Here is a 22,575-nt window from a genome sequence, read left to right as displayed (position 1 = left end):
CAGATATTACAGTGATGAATGCTAAATTCTGTCCTCAGACTTTGCATTGTGTCAAAGTGAGCAACCAAAAGAAAGTCATATCATTTAGAGCCACACTTCTATGCTCAAGCTGTGCTTAAACAGAGCAACTGCTGATGCCTAGGAAGTAAGAAAGACAAACACGCTTTGACTGGCACTCAGTCTGAAGCAAGCCTAAAATTGTGGAGGGGGAGAGATCATTATTCTGTATTAAACAGCACACGTATGGAACAGTAGTACAAGTTTATACAGCACAGAAGACAGACCAGGGGAAGAATGAATAAGAAACTTAAAGTGGGACACAGGAAACAATCTGCAGTTACATGACAAAATGCCATTTCTAGTGGTCAGAGTAGACGGCATTTCCTAGTGATTTTATTGTGAAATTCCTGAGAGGTTGAGAATATGGGGAGCGAATGTCACACACAGGTCTTGAAATGATTGCAGGACATAGCTGAATGATGAGACACACCCCAAAAATTACACAGGAGGAAGAGAAAATGTTATGGTCAAGAAGTTATTAAACCTTTAGACCCAAGGACCAGAAAGATCTCCCTTGCTCTAGGTCAACAAACAAATGACTGTTCCATCCCCCAAACGTTAATGTATCATAGAGTCATAGGACTGGAAGGGACCCCAAGAGGTCACCTAGTCCAGTCCCCTGCACTCATAGCAGAACTAAGTATTATCTAGATCATCCCTCACAGGTGTTGGGCTAACCTGCTCTTAAAAATCTCCAATGATGGAGATTCCACAACCTCCCTGCAACACCAAGTCAGTCTTAGTCATTGGAAATAAAAATGTATACAAGTCTGCAAACTTGATTTTTCTTTGGGGAATGCCCGCTAATAAATGAATATCCATTTTACGCTGTTCAACGAGGAGGATTGCACCAGCCTCTTTTACAAATAGCTGAGCCTGTATTATTGAGCATTTAGAACCAATCTGGTATGTGAAATGTTCTTACCTTGCCAGTGACCATCTCTATTACAACACAACCCAGACTCCAGATGTCTGCTGCACGTCCATGCCCTTCTCCTTTAGCTCTAGTAATTACCTCGGGTGCCATGTATGCTTTGAAACAACACATACGGTGGTGTCAATTTATACAACAGAAGGAACAGTATGTATCTAAATAAAGTGATTAAACTGAGCAATCAAATGCTTTTCAATACATCTGCAGTCAATTAATACTGGTTATTCCTTTCTGTTCTAGGATGTCATTTACTGGCTTCTTGAGTTCTCTGAAATAGTTCAGCATAAATGTTTTTCATCTTCAAGGATAATACTTAACAGGGCTGAAACAGTACATATTTTTCAGTTATTTTCCTTTGCTTAAAAAAAATTTAACACCATGCAAAAGAATCCTATGCCATTTCCATAAGGGGGCAGAGGAAGGTACCTTCTTAAATAGAAAAAAGGTGACACTCCTGTGAAATGTAGTTACACACTCTTCCTGTGCAGATGCAGTCTTACCTCTCTAGAATTCTGTAACCCAATTAAGCCCAAGTCCTCCAGGTGCACTCAGTGGGAGTTCACACACAGGACTGGGCCCATATTCAGTACACAGAACCAAATTCAGAGCTGATATAATTGGGACTTCTACAGAGTTGCAGCTACTTACCCTTGGTCTTAATTTAGGCTATCTTGTTTAGTCATAACAGGGATGCAAAAAATCAATGTGTCAAGAATAGAAAGTATGACAAAGATATTTGATGTTTATCTAGTCAAAGAGAACAGTACAGCTACGTTCACTTTCCACTGAATATGAGTGAAGTTTTCAGAAGCTATATACACATCTTTTGTTCCGTTAAACTTTTGTTTGTTGTGCTATACTTTGGGCCTTCCTCTCTCTATACACTCTACCAGTTAAAGTTGCCCCAGGCATCCCTCCCCGATAAGGTCACACCAAGCTCTACTCAAATTTGTCCCCAGCACTGTTTCGACAGAAGTTATGTATCCGCAAAAAGGAAAGAAAGACTTGTGGCACCTTAGAGACTAACAAATTTATTTGAGCATAAGTTTTCATGAGCTACAGCTCACTTCATCATTCCCCCCCCTCACTATTTCCCCATGTTTATTCCCCCTTCTCCCCGCACAGTTCCTCACACGTTCTTGTCAACTGCTGGAAATGGCCCACCTTGATTATCACTACAAAATGTCCCCCCCACACATACACACACTCTCCTGCTAGTAATAGCTCACCTTTCCTGATCTCTCTTGTTACAGTGTGTATGGTAACACTCATTGTCTCATGTTCTCTGTGTATATAAAATCTCCCCACTATATTTCCACTGTATGCATCCGATGAAGTGAGCTGAAGCTCATGAAAGCTTATGCTCTAAATTTGTTAGTCTCTAAGGTACCACAAGACCTCCTTTTCTTTTTTCGACAGAAGGTTTCACTAGTCAGTGCTAAACATGTTCATAACATGTCAGCATTTTAGCACATTCTTCCTCACCTGCAGTCCCCAGAGTACTGTTCACTTCTCCAGGCATTGTCTGTGTGTTGTTCTTTAATTTTACTGAGCAACCAAAGTCTCCCAGCTTAATCAGTCCTGATGAGGTAAGGAAGATATTGGCTCCTGGGAAATGCAAACAAAACAAAATAAAAATTACACCACTTGTTAAATTTCTGCTTAATTGAGAGATCAGGACATCTCAGCATAGTATGCTAAGACAAATGGCGTATAGTAAGTGATGAATGTGTAATTTGGCAGTACTCCAGAGATGACGCATTCTTCGCACAAACTGGCCTTTTGCTGGGCATCTTCTGTTAACACTGAGCCTAGGCATACCCATGAAGTCCACAGATCAAGTCAGTATGATCCAAGAATTAAATTTCATGACAAAGCAAAACAAAGAGTCCAGGGGGGCTAGGTGGCCCAGTGGGTTAATTCATCTGTCTTACAAACGTTGGAGACCTGTGTTCTTGTGCCATTTTAGGGCACAAGGAATCTGGGGAGTTTCATTCTAATCTCATAAGGGCGTTGCCTCCATATGGCAAAAATCACCACAAAATCTGCCTCCATTGGTAGGCCCAAGACTATCAGTCAGGAATGAGATGCAGCGGCACAGCTGTGTAGGGAAGCCCAGAATGGTCATTTCTACTCAACTTTTTATAAACATTATGAAAAATTCAAACTATTTTTTTAAAAGTGTTCATTCTCTTCTGAACAAAATATTGGGTGTTGACAAGAATTAAACCACCCTCCTAGGAATACAGGAGTCCTGGTCCATTATATTCAATATAAGTACAGAATTCCTTTTGGCAAAGGAACAAGTGCTCCACTCCTTGCATATGTCACAAAATCACATTCACACTCTGTCCCTAGGAGCTATTTTTGGTTGGATTTTTAAGATTTTAACTGATCTAACACTACTTTTAAGAAGCCCTGTCATGGTTAACGGATTCAAAATTGGCTCCATTAAGAATGTGAAGGAAATTAACACTGTAATCCTATGCCTGAAATAGTTATCAGAATGTCAAAATGAGAGCTGCATAATTGGACAGCTGCCAGGTGCTCTGTTAAGTGATTGCTCAAACTCCAGTATTATGGGTTTCCTTGCAAGCAAGGGCTCATACATGCTCATCATGGCATCCCTCACTGTAACCATCTGCTCAGTTTGAGTGAGCTAGATAGGACACTGCAGTATAATCGAACCCTGCTATCTAAAGCACTTGGGTCCCAATTCAATACTATGGCCAACCCGGCTAATGGAGCTTAGACCACTGCGTTATCAGTAGGGCCTTACCAAATTCACAGCCATGAAAAACGTGCTACGGACCGTGAAATCAGGTCTTCCCCATGAAATCTAGCTACCGTAGACCAGGCTCCAGCTGCTAGTCCCAGCAAGGCTGGGGAAGGATGGGACTTCCTCTTCCCCTGCACAACCACTCTCTGTGGGAGATCAGACCCATCTCCCAGGACTTCCCCCAGCTACAGGAAGCTCCGCAGCCCAGAAGTGAAGGTGGCAATCCAATATCACCCTTCCACCCCCACCCCAAGTGCTTTGTGACCCTCCCCGTCCAGGATTACACCACCATGAAATTTCAGATGTAAACATCTGAAACCATGAAATTGACTATTTTTAAAATTCTATGACCATGAAATTGACCAAAATGGACCATGAAGTTGGTAGGACCCTAGTTATCAGGGATAGTGGAGTTTTGTACCACTACCCCTACCCCACTCCTGATACAGTCCCTTTTCCATTGCCAGAAACGTTGCTTATTTGTAGCAAGTGACTACTCTGCCACCGCCACCTTAATGTGTGGAGATTCCCCCTACGGGGTGTGGAAGAGTTCTCCAGGAGGAATCACTGGTCATCTTAAATTCACTTTGCTTCATGTAGGAGCTGGAAAGTGAACTTAGTGGACTGGAGAACCTGGCCCTTGGTGACCAGCATTCTTTTCCATTTCAATATTGTGCCAACCCATATGTTTAGAGCAAGCAAGTATAGAAGCAGCAGAACACTATGCAAGTCATGCAAAATCTTGACTAATAGTGAGTAATCAAAATGAAGCTCTCGCTTGGTTGGTGGTGGGTCTCCCAGCAGAGATGCTGAAACCTTAATGCTGTGACTTTAGTGGTGGCTGTTCTTGATGCAAAATGAGTGGCACACATGGATCAACAAAATTGCTCCCTGCAAATGGTATATCCCAGCATTGTCTCAGGTTTATCCACGCTTACTAGCCTTCTATCCACATCACACAAAGATATTTTTGTGCTCGTCTAGGCACTATGTCCTCCCACCAGCTCCCCACTTTTGCTCTGTATTGCACAGGGGGCAGTGCAGGACCTTTGTCTCCTATGCCCTTCTAAAATATTCTCCAACTTCCAGTTAGTGCATTTTAGCTCTTCCACAAAGAAACCCAAGAAACCAGAAAGGAAATGTAAATAGTCCTTAAAATGCTCAGTTTATGGAAAGGGAGTGCAGCCCCATGAAGTTGGGACTCTCCTTCTCACTCAGAGGTTCCTTGACAGCTATCAAAGCATTTAGAAACAAAGTTTAGATATTATTTAAAATAAGGGAGGCAGAGAAGTTATATGCTTAATAACACTAAAAGGAGAAAATGAGTAGCAGGAATAAATTCCATTTATAGGCTTTTTTTGATTCCCAACAGAATCTGTACCTGTTGGGAAAGAACGGTAACTTACCTTACAGTAACTGTGGTTTTTAGCAATGTGTTGTCCACATGTATTGTCCTCTGGCTGCACATGCCCCTTAAGATTGCAGTTTTCTGGCCAGCTGTATCCATTGGGGCCATGTCTATGGGGCAGGGCAGGGCCAGCCATCCCTCAGTTCCTTTGCCAATACATAATTCAGGTGTTACCATCTCCATAGTAGCAGGGAAGGCGCATAGGTCATGAAAGATGTGGACAACACATCTACAGAACCACAGTTACCGTAAGTTACTATTCTTTCTTTTTTGAGGGACTTGTCCATATGTATTCCACTTCTGATGACCCTCAGCAGTGACCTGATGTGTAGGAGGTGAGTGCTTGGAGTCTACCCAAACAGTGACTGTAAGACAGCTCTGCAAAAACAAGCATGATGCCCCTACAAGGGAATAGTATTCTATAAATGTATGTTATTGATGCCAAGGTAGCTGCCCTTCAAAACTTCAGAGATGGCTACACTTCTCAAAGAAGCCACAGAGGCTGCCTGTTGTAGTAGAAAGACAGCCTGAGATACAAGGCCTTGTATCAGAGGCCTGAACTAAAGTAGTGGTCAAAACTTTGCTGATATAAAGCAAAGTCAGGTTGTGAGCAAGAGGCCGGCCCTGCTCAGAAGAACAGGGTTGACGGTGCAGAAACATACATTCCTAAGGAGTGCTAGGCACAATACTCATGCAAACACATTCCAGAAGGGTAGTACCAGAAAACCCCAATACCAAGTTGATACAAACACATTCCCCCAGAACAGGAACACTCTTAAATATAAGTTGACCTCTCTTAAATATAAGTTCAGGATGATGGATAGAGATGTTGTGATCAAACCAACACGTACAAGGTAATGGGTGGTAACAACCCACGTCAGAGGCGCAATACTAACTTGTTTGTATTGCTGTATAAAATGAAGCATCAAAGGAAGTGTCTCTGTCTGGCCAACGGGATAGTGGACAGTCCTGCCACTAACTGAGCCAGTCCATTGGCACGAGCATACACGTTAGTATTCCTGTAAGCACTGAGCCAGGGCATTAGCACCTTGCTTCGTTGGCAACAAACCTGAGCAAGTTCTTTCGCTGAAACCCGAGTCTGTGGATTTATTGGGCAGTTCAATCAAAGTCTGCTATCTGCACAGACCAGAGCAAACACACACACACAACCAAACATCTATCAACATCTGTGTTCTAGTCAAATGAGCTCTGACCTGACTTGGGTTGCCAACTTTATACTTGCACAAAACCAAACACCCCGGCTCCGCCCTTCCTCCAAGGCCCTACCCCTTCTTTAAGGTCACACCCCCCGCTCACTCCATCCCCCATCCCTCTGTCGCTCCCTCTCCCCACCCTTACTCACTTGCTCATTTTCACCAGGCTGGTTCAGGGCATTGGGGTGTGGGAAGTGTGCGGGCTCCGGGGTGGGGCCAGAGATAAGGGGTTTGGAGCGCAGGAGGGGGCTCCAGGCTGGGACAGGGAGTTGAGGTGTGGGGGCTGTGAGGGCTCCAGCTGGGGGTGCGGCCAGGGATGAGGAGTTTGGGGTGCAGAAGGGTGCTCTGGGCTGGGATCGAGGGGTTCAGAGGAAGGGAGTGGGATCAGGGCTTGGGCAGGGGGTTGCAGGCTCCGGGTGGCACTTAACTCAAGCAGCTCCCGGAAGCAACGGCATGTCCCCACTCTGACTCCTATGTGGCGGCACTGCCAGGAGGCTCTGCGCGCTGCCTCATCCACAGGCACCACCCCCGCAGCTCCCACTGGCCATGGTTCCCAGCCAACGGGAGCTACATAACTGGTGCTTGGGGCAGGGACAGCGTGCGGAGCCCCCTGGCTGCCCCTATATCTAGGAGTGGGAGTGGGGACACGCCGATGCTTCTGGAAGCCGCATGGAGCCAAGGCAGGCAGGGAGCCTGCCTTCGCCCCACCGTGTAGCCGACCAGACTTTTAGCGGCAAGGGTCCCTTTTTGACCAGGCGATCCGGTTGAAAACTGGACACTTGGCAACCCTAGACCTGACTGGGATGGAGTCTAAACTAGGTAGCTGTTAACATAATTTAATACCATCAAAGACCCATTTAGAAAACCTTTGGATGATATTGCTTGACCTACCATTGACTTTACCCTATCTTCAAAAGCAACAAACAGTCTAGGGGATACCCAGCGTGTTTTGGTTCTATCAAGGTACAAGTAGAGGGCTCTGGGTACATCCAAGGTGTGAAGTCTAGCTTCCCCCTACTGGTGTGTGGTTTAGGGAAGAACACAGGTAAGCGGCTTATCTGATTTAGACGAAAGTCTGAGATCGCTTTAGGTAAAAAAATTTCGATGGAGTCTTTGTCCTTGTGGAAGACAGCGTGTTTGCCATGACTGACTGCTTCTTCCCTACTCATTGAGCTAACATGATCGCTAGTAAAAAGGCTGTGTTTACTCAAAGATGGTCTAGAGAGCATGATGCTAAGGGGGACCTATCAATCTCTAGCTAAAACGACATTGAGATCTGAGGAAGGAGGAAGCTCCTGTATTGGAGGAAAAGCATGAATTAGGCCCTTGAGGAACCCAGCTACCGTTGAGTGTGAGAATCTCACGTGGCCCTGGACTAGCTGAAACTGCTGCGAGGTGCACTCTGATATAAACAACAGATAATTCAGAGTTCTTGAAAAATAACCAATCGTCCAAAACACAGAGGATCAGATTTTCCAAAGGAGAGGCTGCTGCAGAATTGCCCAAATAGAAATCTTTTGCACTTCGCTGCATACATCAGTCTTGGGCAGACTTTTCTGCTTTGTGTTACAGACAGGCCCTGACACTATTTGTCAGTTCTCTTGGATGTAAGTGGAATTGATTATGGTGTCTGTCATAGACGTTGTGCTGGCTCCAGCAGGATCTCACTGATTGACAACCTCTCCAGCATGAAGGAGCGAAGAATTCACAGAAGCTTATAGGACTTCACCAAGGGAAAGTCATGCCTGACTAATCTAATTGCCTTCTATGATGAGATAACTGGTTCTGTGGATGAAGGGAAAGCAGTGGACGTGTTATTCCTTGACTTTAGCAAAGCTTTTGACATGGTCTCCCACAGTATTCTTGTCAGCAAGTTAAAGAAGTATGGGCTGGATGGATGCACTACAAGGTGGGTAGAAAGTGGGCTAGATTGTCGGGCTCAACGGGTAGTGATCAATGGCTCCATGTCTAGTTGGCAGGCGGTATCTAGCGGAGTGCCCCAAGGGTCGGTCCTGGGGCCGGTTTTGTTCAATATCTTCATTAATGATCTGGAGGATGGTGTGGATTGCACCCTCAGCAAGTTTGCGGATGACACTAAACTGGGAGGAGTGGTAGATACGTTGGAGGGTAGGGATAGGATACAGAGGGACTTAAACAAATTGGAGGATTGGGCCAAGGGAAATCTGATGAGGTTCAACAAGGACAAGTGCAGAGTCCTGCACTTAGGACGGAAGAATCCAATGCACCGCTACAGACTAGGGACCGAATGGCTAGGCAGCAGTTCTGCAGAGAAGGACCTACGGGTTACAGTGGACGAGAAGCTGGATATGAGTCAACAGTGTGCCTTTGTTGACAAGAAGGCCAATGGCATTTTGGGATGTATAGGTAGAGCCATTGCCAGCAGATCGAGGGACGTGATCATTCCCCTCTATTCGACATTGGTGAGGCCTCATCTGGAGTACTGTGTCCAGTTTTGGGCTCCACACTACAAGGAGGATGTGGAAAAATTGGAGAGAGTCCAGCGAAGGGCAACAAAAACGATTAGGGGTCTGGAACACATGATTTATGAGGAGAGGCTGAGGGAACTGGGATTGTTTAGTCTGCAGAAGAGAAGAATGAGGGGGGATTTGATAGCTGCTTTTAACTACCTGAAAGGTGGATCCAAAGAGGATGGATCTAGACTATTCTCAGTGATAGCAGATGACAGGATAAGGAGTAATGGTCTCAAGTTGCAGTGGGGGAGATTTAGGTTGGATATTAGGAAAAACTTTTTCATTAGGAGGGTGGTGAAACACTGGAATGCGTGACCTAGGGAGGTGGTGGAATCCCCTTCCTTATAAGTTTTTAAGGTCAGGCTTGACAAAGCCCTGGCTGGGATGATTTAGTTGGGGATTGGTCCTGCTCTGGGCAGGGGGTTGGACTAGATGACCTCCAGAGGTCCCTTCCAACTCTGATATTCTATGATTCTATGATTCACCTGTACAAGTTCCAAAGGGATTTCCAGAGCATCTGCCATCCTATGCAAGAAATCCTGAAAAGCTTTATAATTGTCAGGATAGGAGGAAATACAGGAGCCACAGTTTCATCGGGCTATGAAGAAGAGACAGCAGCTGCTATCTGTTGAGGTTCATCAGATGGTCGTGGTTGTTGCTGAGGCTCAGTGTGAGGCCCTGGGGACTGATGAGGATGTTGCACACTAAGGGATCTTACTGGAGACTAGGCCCTGCCCAGAGAAAAAGCTGTTGAGGAGAGTTTCCTTGTTGCGTGTAACCCCTATGGGGTCCAATATGGCCAGGGTTGGGAGCCACAGGAGGAAGGAGAAAAGGGCAAGGGCGGGGGGGGGGGGGGAGGAGGAATTATACCATGAGGACTGTCTTTCTATAAATCCCCTTTGCACGCGATAGTTAACGGGACCTAGAATCCCTATCAGATGTGTATGGGTTTTAAGCAGACTAAGATCTTCGGGAGTATCCAGGACAGGCTCCTTTACCCTCCCTGTCAGCTTCAGAGGAGTGCTTCTGAGTTCTAGTGAAGTTTTTCTAGGTGTCCCTTGGTGTGCTATAAGGAGTTCCCTCATTTGTGCCCCGGAAACACTCAGTAACAATATCAAGCCAGCAGTCAGTTCAGAGGGGTACCTTCACCCCAGATGTTAACAGTGGTGACTCAGGAAACACTGATACAGTGAGGTCACTTGGTATCGTGAATCTCTGTGCCAAGAAAGTCAGTACCGTGAGCACCACATTGGAAACAGACAGCACTAGAGTGGGAGGTGCCAAAGATGTTGGTACTGAAAATATTGGTGCCAGCACCAAAAGTCCCAGCATCAGTACTAAGAGCCCTGTTGATGCTACTGCAATTCCAGAAATGGATGCAGCTTGAAACTGTTTCTTGGTGACCAGAGTCCTTTATGCTGCCACAGGCCATATGCTATGCTTTGATAAGAATAAGTGAGGCAGCTTTAGCTGCCTCTTGTTACTCAGACCCTCGGAAGATGACCTATGCTTGCACTCTTTTGTAGAGTGGCGTGGTGCTCTCTCCCACACCTCTCGGTAGTTGATGACAAGGACCTGAGAGCAGGAAAAACAGAAGAGGTCTCTTTAGAAGGAGATACATGGGAGGTAACAACGGAGCCACAGCTCACTGGAGCACTCTTAAATGAAAACTGCTCTGTCCCTGGAGGGGCCTGTTTACCAGGATCAGAGGCAGGTCTCATCGACTTGTCAAATAAGCAAAGTTTCAGGGGAGCTTCCCCTCAGCCATCTGAGTTCGTGTTGAAAATGATCTACAGACTGAACACTTTTCAGGAATATGCCTTTTTCCCCAGACAGAAGAGGCATCTGGTATTCCCATCATCGAAGGGGTTAGCTCCCTCCCAAGGGGGACAATATTTTAGAGAGGGAGATTCGGTTTCAGCCATAAGGGCTGAAGTCTAGTACCAGATATAAACACGCAAAAAAGCACCCCCAAAAACATACCTACTAATATTAATTAACTGCTGTGTATGCCAAGATATGTAGCTGTATTCAAATAAAGCTAACCAAGTGCAAGAGATAGAGGCGTTACGTGCAGTTCCATCTGGCAGCCATGTGCAGAAAGAAGGAACTGAGAACCTGTTGGCCCCACTCTGCCCTTTATATCTTCAAGTGGTGGGGAAGAGCAGGGAGGCACAAGAGCAGTCAGCGTGCAAGCATTGCTCCAAAGGACACTAGTGGCAAAAGATTCCAATACAACACCAAGAGTGGAATATATATGGACAATCACTCAAAGACGAACTGGGTGTTTATTGCTAACAGAAAGATTCACCAAAAGATGATGCCAGTTGGGCACTAGGGATCTAATACTATGGGAATGTGCTGTAGCTCAGCCTCTCCGTTATATGATTTTTCCCCCCTCTACATAAAATTAGAAGCATTTGACCACTTGATTTGTTTTATGGGGACCCTGGTAAGACAACAGAATAGAGTCTGTTTCATTGCCCTGAGTTTGAGAACATGTGTATATAACATGAGTTTGGGGGAGATGATTTACAATGTGCCATCTGGCAACCTATATAAATCCCTAATCTGATTTATCCAAGGAAATTACAGACTAGGAGTGGTGCAAAGATGCCCCCTTTGTATAGCTGACCTTCCTGCAGTCACCATGTGAGCACTACTTTAATATTAAGGATTAGGGAAGTTCAAGCACTGACCCTTATCTGATATAGCTTCAACATTTGAAGCTGGAATGTTCCCAAGGAACACTCCTGTAATACTGGACATTAGGAAGGTAAGCTAGTGGAGATCCTATTGGATGATGTAGTGATACAGCTCCTGAATTGCTGGATAAAAGTTCTCACTTCAGTGTTTCTCTTAGACAAGAGGAAGACACCCTCCTTGTCAGCTTAGAATTGCGTCCCAACGTTAATGAAACACTGCACCGGCGCTAAAGGAATCTTGACCCTGTTCATGAGGCCCAGTTTCCGTAACAGGCCTTGGGTTTTGTCACAGCTAACCTGGTCTTCCACGAGGGAGCAACCTTCTACTAAATAGTTATTTAAACAAGAAATGATCACCATAGATATGGGGTTATGGGGAATACAGAGCTGAGTTCACACCTGGACAAAAAGCCTTGGCCAGCAGGGAAAACAGGAAAGGAAAGAATGCTAGGGGAGGGTAGTGGAGAAGAGGAGAGAGCAATTATCTCCTAAAAAAAGCCAAAGCCAACTCAAGAGTGGCCTACCTGGGTGGAAGGCCTCTGGGTCATGGACAGTTCTTTCCCAGCTGAGGAGCACGAGGCCAAAGGACCAAGAGCAACTGGGAATCTCCTAGACTGCTGCGATGATTCAGAACCCTGCGAGCAAGAGGGACATAGAAACCCAGCATGGTTGGGTTGCATTGCCTTGTTGTAAACTGAGCATTTACAGGGAATAATTTGTGTGAATTTTTTTCTTTTCCTTCTCTGGTTTCTCTACCATTGCTGAGGAAGACAAGTCACACTAAACAAAAATAGAACAGCTAGACTAGGAGAATGTTTTGAAAGGAGAAGGAGACAAGAAGCCGTGCTATTGATCATGTGGGAAAAGGAGTTAAACTGGAGATAGAGGAGGTTTCTATGAGCATGACAAAGAATTCTGCAGTTTTTGTAGCTCCAGCCTGTTCATTGTAAGAGACGGCTGAGAGCGAAATGTGTGTAGACTAACAAACATCAGAGAACCACTGGATAGGTCTAATTTTAAACCTATTTGTTTTCATAATCTCTCTAACATAAAACAGCAGCCTTTCACCACTATGATGACTCTATCATCCCTTTGAAATCCTACAATCCTTCTTGGGCCCTGAGAACCACAGAGAAAATATTATGATCAAATTATCTTTTTGATACTCTTCAGCTCCCAGAGAATTCCATCATTTCTTGAAAAGCCCAGAATAAAAATATACCAGATAAGTTACAGTAATACTAGTGTTAGAAGTGTAAGGACCAAATTCTGTCCCTGGATGGAGCCACAGGGCACCAGTGAACTCAAAGGAAGTTGCATAAGTGCACCCAGGGGCAGAATTTGTCCCTAATTTTGCAACCCTGTGTGCCAACATTTCAAGCTCAATGCGTTAAATAAAAGTGAATAGCCAGTAATGCAAGCTTATCAACTGTCCAGTGCTAGGGCAGGGCATGTTAACATAATTACTGCTCTAGAGCAGAGAACTTGCCTTAAATCCCCACAGATGCTTTAGGCAATACCTTACTTACAACACCGTAAAGCAACATTACCTTAACTTTTTTTAAAAAACAATTTACCTTTAATGTCCCGATGAACTATACCATGTTCATGTAGTACATTGATAGCAATCGTGATTTGCTTCGTGTAGAGCCTAATGACATGTTCCTGAAGGCCCAGCCTTGACACCTCTTCCAGAGTGCCCTCATCACAGTACTCCATGAAGATATACATTTCTTCCTGTTGTGGGAACCAAATTAGATTTCTTTGATGTCTGTGTTGGTTTTATTTCTAATCTTAATTTCTTTTCAAATTTTAATGTTTACCCGTAGCCTCCTCCCACTTCCTTGCTATTTGTGAAACAGGGTCACAAGAACTGCCATACTGGGTCAGACGAATGGTCCACCTAGCCCAGTATCCTGTCTTCTGACAGTAGCCAGTGCAAGATGCTTCAGAGGTAGTGAACAGAATGGAGCAGTTTATTGAGTGATCTATCTCCATCGTCCAGATCCAGCTTCTAGCAGTCAGATGGTTAGGGACATCCAGAGCACAGGGCTGCATCCCTGACCATTGTGGCCAATAGCCATTGATGGATCTATCCTCCATGAACTTATCTAATTTTTTTTTAACCCAGTCATACTTTCAGCCTGCATAACATCCCCAGCAATGAGTTCCACAGGTTGATTGCACATTGTGTGATGAAGTACTTCCTTTTGTTTGTTTTAAACCTGCTGCCTATTAATTTCTTTGAGTAATCCATGGTTCTTGTGTCATGTGAAGGAGTAAATACTTCCCTGTTCACTTTCTCCAAACAAATCAAGATTTTATAAACCTCTGTTAAATCTCCCCTCTATTCCAAGCCGAACAGTGCCAGTCTTTTAAATCTCTCCCCATATGGAAGCTGCTCCATGCCCCTAATCATTTTTGTAGTTTTTCCAATATCTAATCTTTTTTGAGATGGGATGACCAGAACTCCACTCAATATTCAAGGTGTGGCCATACCATGGATTAATACTGTGGGTTTATATTTTCTGTCTTATCTATTCATCCATTTCCTAATGGTTCCTAACATTCTGTTAGCTTTTCTGACTGCCGCTGCATATTTAGTGGATGTTTTCAGAGAACCGTCCACAATGACTCCAAGATCACATTCTTGAGTGTAACAGCTACTTTAGACCCCATCATTTTGTATGTATAGTTGGGATGATGTTTTCCAATGTGCATTACTTTGCATTTATCAACACTGAATTTCATCTGTCATTTTGTTGCACAGTCACACAGTTTTGTGAGATCCCTTTGTAACTCTTTGAAGCCTGCTTTGGAGTTAACTATCCGAATAATATTGTATATCTGCAAACTTTGCCATCTCATTGTTTACCCTTTTTCCAAATCATTTATGAATATGCTGAATGACACTGCTCCCAGGACAGATCCTTGGGAGACCCCTTTACTTACCTCTCTTCACTATGAAAACTGACCATTTATTCCTACCTTTTGTTTCCTATCTTTTAACCAGTTACCAATCTATGAAAGGACCTTCCCTCTTTTCCCATGACAGCTTACTTTGCTTACGAGCCTTTGGTGAGGGACCATGTCAAAGGCTTTCTGAAAATCTAAGTACATTATATCCACTGGATCCCCCTGGTCTACTTGCTTGTTCACCCCCTCAAAGAATTCTAGTAGATTGGTGAGGCATGATTTCCCTTTAAAAAAGCTCTGTTGACTCTTCCCCAACATATTGTGTTCGTCTATGTGTCTGATCATTCTGTTCTTTACTATAGTTTCAACCAATTTGCCTGGTACTGAAAGTGGGTTTACTGGCCTGTAATTGCCAGGATCGCCTCTGAAGACTTTTTCAAAAATCTGTGTCCCATTAGCTATCCTCTAGTCATCTGGTTCAGAGGCTGACTTAAGCAAGAGTTTACATACCACAGTTAGTAGTTCTACAATTTCATATTTGAGTTCCTTCAGAACTCTTGAGTGAATACCATATACCCCTGGTGACTTATTACTGTTGAATTTATTCCAAACCCTCCTCTACTAACATCTGAGACAGTTCCTCAGAATTCTCACATAAAAAGAACGGCTCAGATGTGGGCATCTGCCTCACATCCTCTGCAGTGAAAACTGATGCAAAGAATTTATTTAGCTTCTCTGCAATGGCCTTATTTTCTTCCCTGCATATGTCTACAATGCAATTAGACTTGGGCTTGCGGAGCTTGGGCAATTGTTTAATTGCAATGTAGACTTCTGGGGTTTCTAGAATCCTGCGAGATGGGAGTATCCCAAGCCTGGAATTCTGCACTGCAATTAAACAGCCCTGCAGACTGAGCCCCGCAAGCCTGAGTAGGCTGGCACAGGCTAGTGCAGGTTTTTATCTGCAGTGTACACATACCCCCTTGAGTGTTCTTTTAGCACCTCAATCATCCAGTGGCCCCACTGATTGTTTGGCAGGCTTCCTGCTTCTAATGTGCTTACATTTTCTGCTGTTAGTTTTTGTGTCTTTTGCTAGTTGCTCTTCAAATTCTTGTTTGGCCTGCCTAATTATACTTTTATACTTGACTTGCCAGAATTTATGCTCCTTTCTATTTTTGTCAGTAGTATTTGACTTTCAATTTTTAAAGGATGCCTTTTACTTTGTTGTTTACCTGTGGCCATGTCTTTTTTAGTCCTCTTGCTGTTTTTTTAAAATTTGGGGTACATATATAGTTTGAGCCTCTATTATGATGTTTTTTAAAAGTTTCCATGTAGCTTGCAAGCATTTCATTCTGATGACTGTTACTTTTAATTTCCATTTTACTAGCCTCTTCATTTTTGTGTAGGGTTCCCCCTTTTGAAATTAAATGGTACTGTGGTGGATATCTTTGGTATTTTTCCCTCCTACAACAATATTCAATTTAATTAAATTATGGTCGCTATTATCAAGTGGTTCAGCTATATTCACCTCCTGAACTAGATCCTGTGTGCCGCTTAGGACTAAATCAAGAACTGCCTCTCCCCTTGTGCGTTCCAGGACTAGCTGCCCCAAGAAGTCATTAATGGTGTCTAGAAATTTTATCTCTGCAACCTATCCTGTGATGACATGCACCCAAGTCAATATGAGAATAACTGAAATTCCCCCTTTATTATGGGGTTTTCTGGTTTGGTAGCCTCTAATCTCCCTGATTATTTCACAATCACCATCCTGGTCAAGTGGTTGGTAGGATATTGCTACTACTATACTCTTACTGTTCAAACATGGAATTTCTATCCACAGAGATTCTGTGGTACTGTTTGTTTCATTTAAGATTTTTATTATACGTGGCTTTATGCTTTCTTTCACCTATAGTGCAACTCCCCCACCAACGTGACCTATTCTGTCATTCCTATATATTTTATACTCTGGTATTACTGGCTAACAGATTATCATTCTTCCACTAAGTTTATGGGATGCCTGTTATATCAATATCCTCCTTTAATAGCAGGCACTCAACTTCACCCATCTTAGTATTTAGACTTCTTGTATTTGTATACAAGCACTTATAAAATTGTCAATATTGTTTGCCTTCTGAATGGGACTCTTTCATTTCACGGTTTCTCTTCAGTTCCTACCTGTGCTTTTTCAACTTCTAGCCACTCCTCTTCAGAAGATAGGCGTATCCCCTTTAATAATTCCTCCCCTAAGGGATAGGTGTGTCTTAATCATGTGCTCCTTCGCATTTGTCAGCTCTCCCTCAGTTTAAAAACTCCTCTACAACCTTTTTAATTTTACATACCAGCAGTCTGATTCTGTTTTGGTTTAGGTGGAGCCCATCCTTGCTGTATAGGCTCCTCCTTTCCCAAAAGGTTCCCCAGTTGCTCCTGTGTTCCTCCTCCAAACACCATTGTATCACCTATGCATTGAGACCCTGCCGTTTGCTTGTCTAACTGGCCCTGCACATGGAACTGGAAGCATTTCAGAGAATGTTACCATGGAGGTCCTGGACTTTAATCGCTTACCTAGCAGCTTATATTTGGCCGTCAGGACCTCTCTCCTACCTTTCCCTATGTCACTGGTACCTTCATGAACTGTGACCACCAGCTCCTCCGCAGCTCTGCACATAGGTCTATCTAGATTTCTTTAGAGGTCCACAGCCTTCGCACCTGGCAGGCCATTTGCCATGCAGTTCTCCCGGTCATCACAAACCCAGCTATCTTCATTTCTAAAAATCAAACTCCCAACTACTATTACCTGTTTCTTCCTAATAACTGAGGTTCCCTCTCCCAGAGAGGTATCCTCAGTGCGAGAGGATACCATGACATCATCTGGAAGGATGGTCCCAACTATGGGATCATTTCTCTGCACTCCAGCTTGAGATTCTTCTTCCACGAGATTTTCATCCTCCTCAACAGCACAGAGGCTGTCAGACTGGGGATGGGACTTCACTACTGTGTCCTGGAAAGTCTCATTTCTGTACCTCTGTCTTCTTTAGCTCCTCCAGTTCAACCACTCTCTCAAGAGCCCATACTTGGTCTCTGAGGGACATGAGTTGCCATCGGCCCACAAGGCAGTAATCATACATGCTGCATTCTATGCAATAAATCAGATAGCCCCCCTGCTGCTGGACTTCTGCCTGCATTATTTTTACACTGGCAGGGTTATTTATTTATTTGTTTGTTTTTTGAGAGGGGTCAGTTTCAATTGGGATAACCTGGACAACCAGGCCTTCATGCAAATTTCATTGTACTTTTCTAAGATTACAGACTGAACATCTGTATCATAGAATCATAAAAATGAAAGGCTGGAAGGGACCTCAAGAGTCCATCCCCTGTCATTGAAGCAGGGCCATGTATACCTAGACCATCCTTGACACGTCTGTCTAACCAGTTCTTAAATACCTCCAGTGATGGGGATTCCACAATCCCACTCAGTAACCGATTCCAGTACTTCACTATCCTTGAGTCAGAAAGTTTTCCCTAATATCTAACCTCATCCCTTGCTGCAAATGAGTTTTACATTCTCTTTGATATATGCATAAGATCTCCCATGCATGTAATTCTGTAACTATAAAGTTAGTTGTGACACCAAATACTACAAGTTATAGATGAGGGGTTCTTGGTATCGCCCAAATAGCAAGTAGAGCACTTTGTAATACCAGAATAAGATAATATACTTACAATGTTTCCATAGCTTAAGAACTACAGTCACATTTTAAAAAGAAAATTTTGTAAACTAGCAAGTAGTAAACAAGATTAGTAATTTTATCCCCTCTTTTGCCGGTTCTGCTATGATGGACTGTTTCAACTGCTCTGTGGGCCAGCTTCCAGTTTCTGCACCTCTACTAAGGATGTCTCAGTTCTCTAACTCCTCACTATTTTGCAGTTTTAGTTTCTCATGAAAAGATGCTGAAAAGTCTGTGGTATGGTCACTATAGGTAACAAATGTTAGCTGTTTGAAAATGTTGTCTTTTTTGAAGTGTTTACATACCTAATTTGCACATGAAGATTTCACACAAGCTAACATGCTTTTGGGGGGTGGGCAGGAGTGCTAAGACACTCGTGTGTCCTTTGCTGTTTCTAGTAGGGTGAGTTTTAGTGCTTCGATGTCTAACAGCTTTCTACAACTTACGTTTCAGGAAGAATTCTAGAGTCAGGGAAGACAGAAATGATGCAGTTCATAGAGATTTCCTGGATAATTAGGCAAAATTACAGTTCTCAGAAGTGAGATAACTTGTGGTGTAGAACACACGACTCCATTTCTGAACTCCTAAAGGTTCTCTCCTAACTTATGAAAATCCAGTGATGAACGTTTGCTTACCCTGTGGAGCTCCACACCAAAGTAACGAACCAGATTAGGGTGCTTGATCCCTTCAAAAATTTTCAGTTCATCTGCAGTTTCTTTGATGGTTTTGTGATCGTTCGGTTGAAATCTTATCTGCAAAAGTGATTATTTTTCATTATTGCTGCTATTAACGTAAGTGTGAAATAGAAAAACAACCAAGAGAGGAATAGCTAAGAAGCCATCTACAGACGTCTTTTGATATTTCTGGGAAAAGATTTGGGGATATGATGATTTATAGACATCTATTGGGATAGGGTGTTGTCACTTAAAAAAACCAACAAAAAAAACCCAAGACCTTTGCTCTAAGGAGCTTGCAACCTGACTCAGACAGATATGATCTAGAACACAACAGGTTAAATACAAGAAGGCCTTGAAACAACACCGGTGAGATCAGTGTACAAAGGCTTCATGAAGAAGCAGGCTGCCAAGAGGGATTTGGAAGAGGAGTTTCCTTCATATCATAGAATATCAGGGTTCGAAGGGACCTCAGGAGGTCATCTAGTCCAACCCCCTGCTCAAAGCAGGACCAATCCCCAACTAAATCATCCCAGCCAGGGCTTTGTCAAGCCTGACCTTAAAAACTTCTAAGGAAGGAGATTCCACCACCTCCCTAGGTAACGCATTCCAGTGTTTCACCACCCTCCTAGTGAAAAAGTTTTTCCTAATATCCAACCTAAATCTCCCCCACTGCAACTTGAGACCATTACTCCTTGTTCTGTCATCAGCTACCACTGAGAACAGTCTAGATCCATCCTCTTTGGAACCCCCTTTCAAGTAGCTGAAAGCAGCTATCAAATCCCCCCTCATTCTTCTCTTCTGCAGACTAAACAATCCCAGTTCCCTCAGCCTCTCCTCATAACTCATGTGTTCCAGGCCCCTAATCATTTTTGTTGCCCTCCGCTGGACTCTCTCCAATTTTTCCACATCCTTCTTGTAGTGTGGAGCCCAAAACTGGACACAGTACTCCAGATGAGGCCTCACCAGTGTCGAACAGAGGGGAACGATCACGTCCCTCGATCTGCTGGCAATGCCCCTACCTACACATCCCAAAATGCCATTGGCCTTCTTGGCAACAAGAGCACACTGTTGACTCATATCCAGCTTCCCGTCCACTATAACCCCTAGGTCCTTTTCTGCAGAACTGCTGCCGAGCCATTCGATCCCTAGTCTGTAGCGGTGCATTGGATTCTTCCATCCTAAGTGCAGGACTCTGCACTTGTCCTTGTTGAACCTCATCAGACTTCTTTTGGCCCAATCCTCTAATTTCTCTAGGGCCCTCTGTATCCTATCCCTACCCTCCAGCGTATCTACCTCTCCTCCCAGTTTAGTGTCATCTGCAAACTTGCTGAGGGTGCAATCCACACCATCCTCCAGATCATTTATGAAGATATTGAACAAAACCGGCCCCAGGACCGACCCTTGGGGCACTCCACTTGATACCGGCTGCCAACTAGATATGGAACCATTGATCACTACCCAGTGAGCCCGACAATCTAGCCAACTTTCTATCCACCTTATAATCCATTCATCCAGCCCATACTTCTTTAACTTGCTGGCAAGAATACTGTGGGAGACCGTGCCAAAAGCTTTGCTAAAGTCAAGGAACAACACGTCCACTGCTTTCCCCTCATCCACAGAGCCAGTTATCTTGTCATAGAAGGCAATTAGATTAGTCAGGCATGACTTGCCCTTGGTGAATCCATGCTGACTGTTCCTGATCACTTTCCTCTCCTCTAAGTGCTTCAGAATTGATTCCTTGAGGACCTGCTCCATGATTTTTCCAGGGACTGAGGTGAGGCTGACTGGCCTGTAGTTCCCAGGATCCTCCTTCTTCCCTTTTTTATAGATGGGCACTACATTAGCCTTTTTCCAATCATCCGGGACTTCCCCCCATTGCCATGACTTTTCAAAGATAAGGGCCAATGGCTCTGCAATCACATCCGGCAACTCCTTTAGCACTCTCGGATGCAGCACATCCAGCCCCATGGACTTGTGCTCGTCCAGCTTTTCTAAATAGTCCCGAACCACTTCTTTCTCCACAGAGGGCTGGTCACCTCCTCCCCGTGCTGCCCAGTGCAGCAGTCTGGGAGCTGACCTTGTTCATGAAGACAGAGGCAAAAAAACCATTGAGTACATTAGCTTTTTCCACATCCTCTGTCACTAGGTTGCCTCCCTCATTCAGTAAGGAATTCACACTTTCCTTGACTTTCTTCTTGTTGCTAACATACCTGAAGAAACCCTTCTTGTTACTCTTAACATCTCTTGTTAGCTGCAACTCCAGGTGTGATTCATGTGCACAGTTTAGCTGAGGCTTTTCCAAGAGTAAGATGTGGAATGGAAGGAGGCACAGAGTCAGGAGGCTTTGACTAAAAGAGCAGTTTTCATTAATATCCCAATGATGCCTTGTCATGGTTTTTCTTTTTTTCTTTTTTTTTTTTGCTAATACAAATTAGCAAAAAAATTTCTTCTGAAAAAGTGATTTACTCTTTTCCTAGTCAACATATGACTAAGTCAAACAAAATGCTTAGTAAAAATTACTTTTATTGTGTGGTCAGAGATCAGAAAAAACTTAATACACCAAGTTAGTGACAACCTTAAGAAAAAGTAAAGGTACATAGTGTTGCAAGGACATTATGATTGGTTGCTTCCGTATAACAATTTCAGAACATGAGGTTTTATACTTTGGTAAACAGTGATAAACTTAATTATAAAAAGGTAATAACAGTGACAAAGAAAGTTCATATACTTTTCTTTGTCAAATACTTCTCTCAAGTTTCAAAATTATGAAGGTATGATGTGTATTTGTAAACAAGCACTCCCCATCATTTTTACTGATGTTAGTGATATTTGAGATATCTATTCTAACCCTTATTTCAGTGGTTTATGAAGCTTTGCTAATAATATATTTTGGACTGAAGTTTCAAAAGTTTCTCCTTTACTCAGATAGGCTTTCTTTTTTAAAGTCTGAAGAAACACATAGACGGAAAAAACATTGTTTTTCAATCAGTATTAAAAAAACAAAACCAAAAAAACCTCTGAACTTTTTTTATACTCAAGGAGACTCTGTACTGAAAAGTTCAAACATAGCTTGTACATAAATCCCCAATGAGGAATGAATATTTTGAAAACAATTGGTGAGGAATAAGATTCTAAGTGCTAGAAAACAGCATAAGGAAAATAATATACCGGTACTAAATATTTAACCCATCAATGTGAGGTCCATCAGCAGGTGTGAGTCTCTCTTGCACTAATTGTAGTCTTTGCTCAATGCACTCTCTTGAATGAATATATCAGTTGATATCTAGAAAATTAAATAATTACACCTAAGGCTAAGAGGGACAGGGAGAGCTCCTGATGGGAAAAAGATAACCTCCTCTTAAACAACATCAGGGTGAACTTCTGGGAGTCAGTGTTACAAGCTCAGTGGATGAATACTGGAATAGGAACAATAGAAACAGGGCCTAATTCCACCCTTTTATACAAATGTTAGACAACAGCATTGTACATGTAAATCTGGGGACAGAATTTGGCCCCAAACCTGTAATTTCATTAGTGTCAAGTGGCTGTCAGCGGAATTGCTGGAAGCCAGTCACACCAAGGCAACCTTCCAAATGTAAGTATAAGGATGAATGCAAAAAAACTAAAAAGACTGGTAAATATCTTATCAAGCAAAATGTAATACAAGA

General features: G+C 43.4%; 1 protein-coding gene across 6 annotated transcripts in view; it reads right to left on the bottom strand.

The window, feature by feature from the left end:
* The window catches only part of MAP3K4 (mitogen-activated protein kinase kinase kinase 4), a 144,195-nt gene that overhangs the window by 2,200 nt on the left and 119,420 nt on the right, over nt 1-22,575 (bottom strand). For 4 of the 6 annotated variants that reach the window (XM_077813299.1, XM_077813300.1, XM_077813301.1 and 1 more), the window contains 4 exons: nt 18,866-18,982; nt 13,170-13,329; nt 2,480-2,602; nt 986-1,092 (listed from right to left, as the gene is read on the bottom strand). In XM_077813299.1, coding sequence (XP_077669425.1) covers nt 986-1,092; nt 2,480-2,602; nt 13,170-13,329; nt 18,866-18,982 — 507 coding nt within the window. Of the gene's footprint in view, nt 1-985; nt 1,093-2,479; nt 2,603-12,116; nt 12,228-13,169; nt 13,330-18,865; nt 18,983-22,575 lie in introns of those variants that run through there. The other 2 variants (XR_013345669.1, XR_013345670.1) reach the window with 2 other exon arrangements.

This window comes from Eretmochelys imbricata, chromosome 3, assembly GCF_965152235.1.
Source record: "Eretmochelys imbricata isolate rEreImb1 chromosome 3, rEreImb1.hap1, whole genome shotgun sequence".
NCBI lineage: Eukaryota > Metazoa > Chordata > Testudines > Cheloniidae > Eretmochelys > Eretmochelys imbricata.
This window is presented reverse-complemented; position numbering and strand designations above follow the sequence as displayed.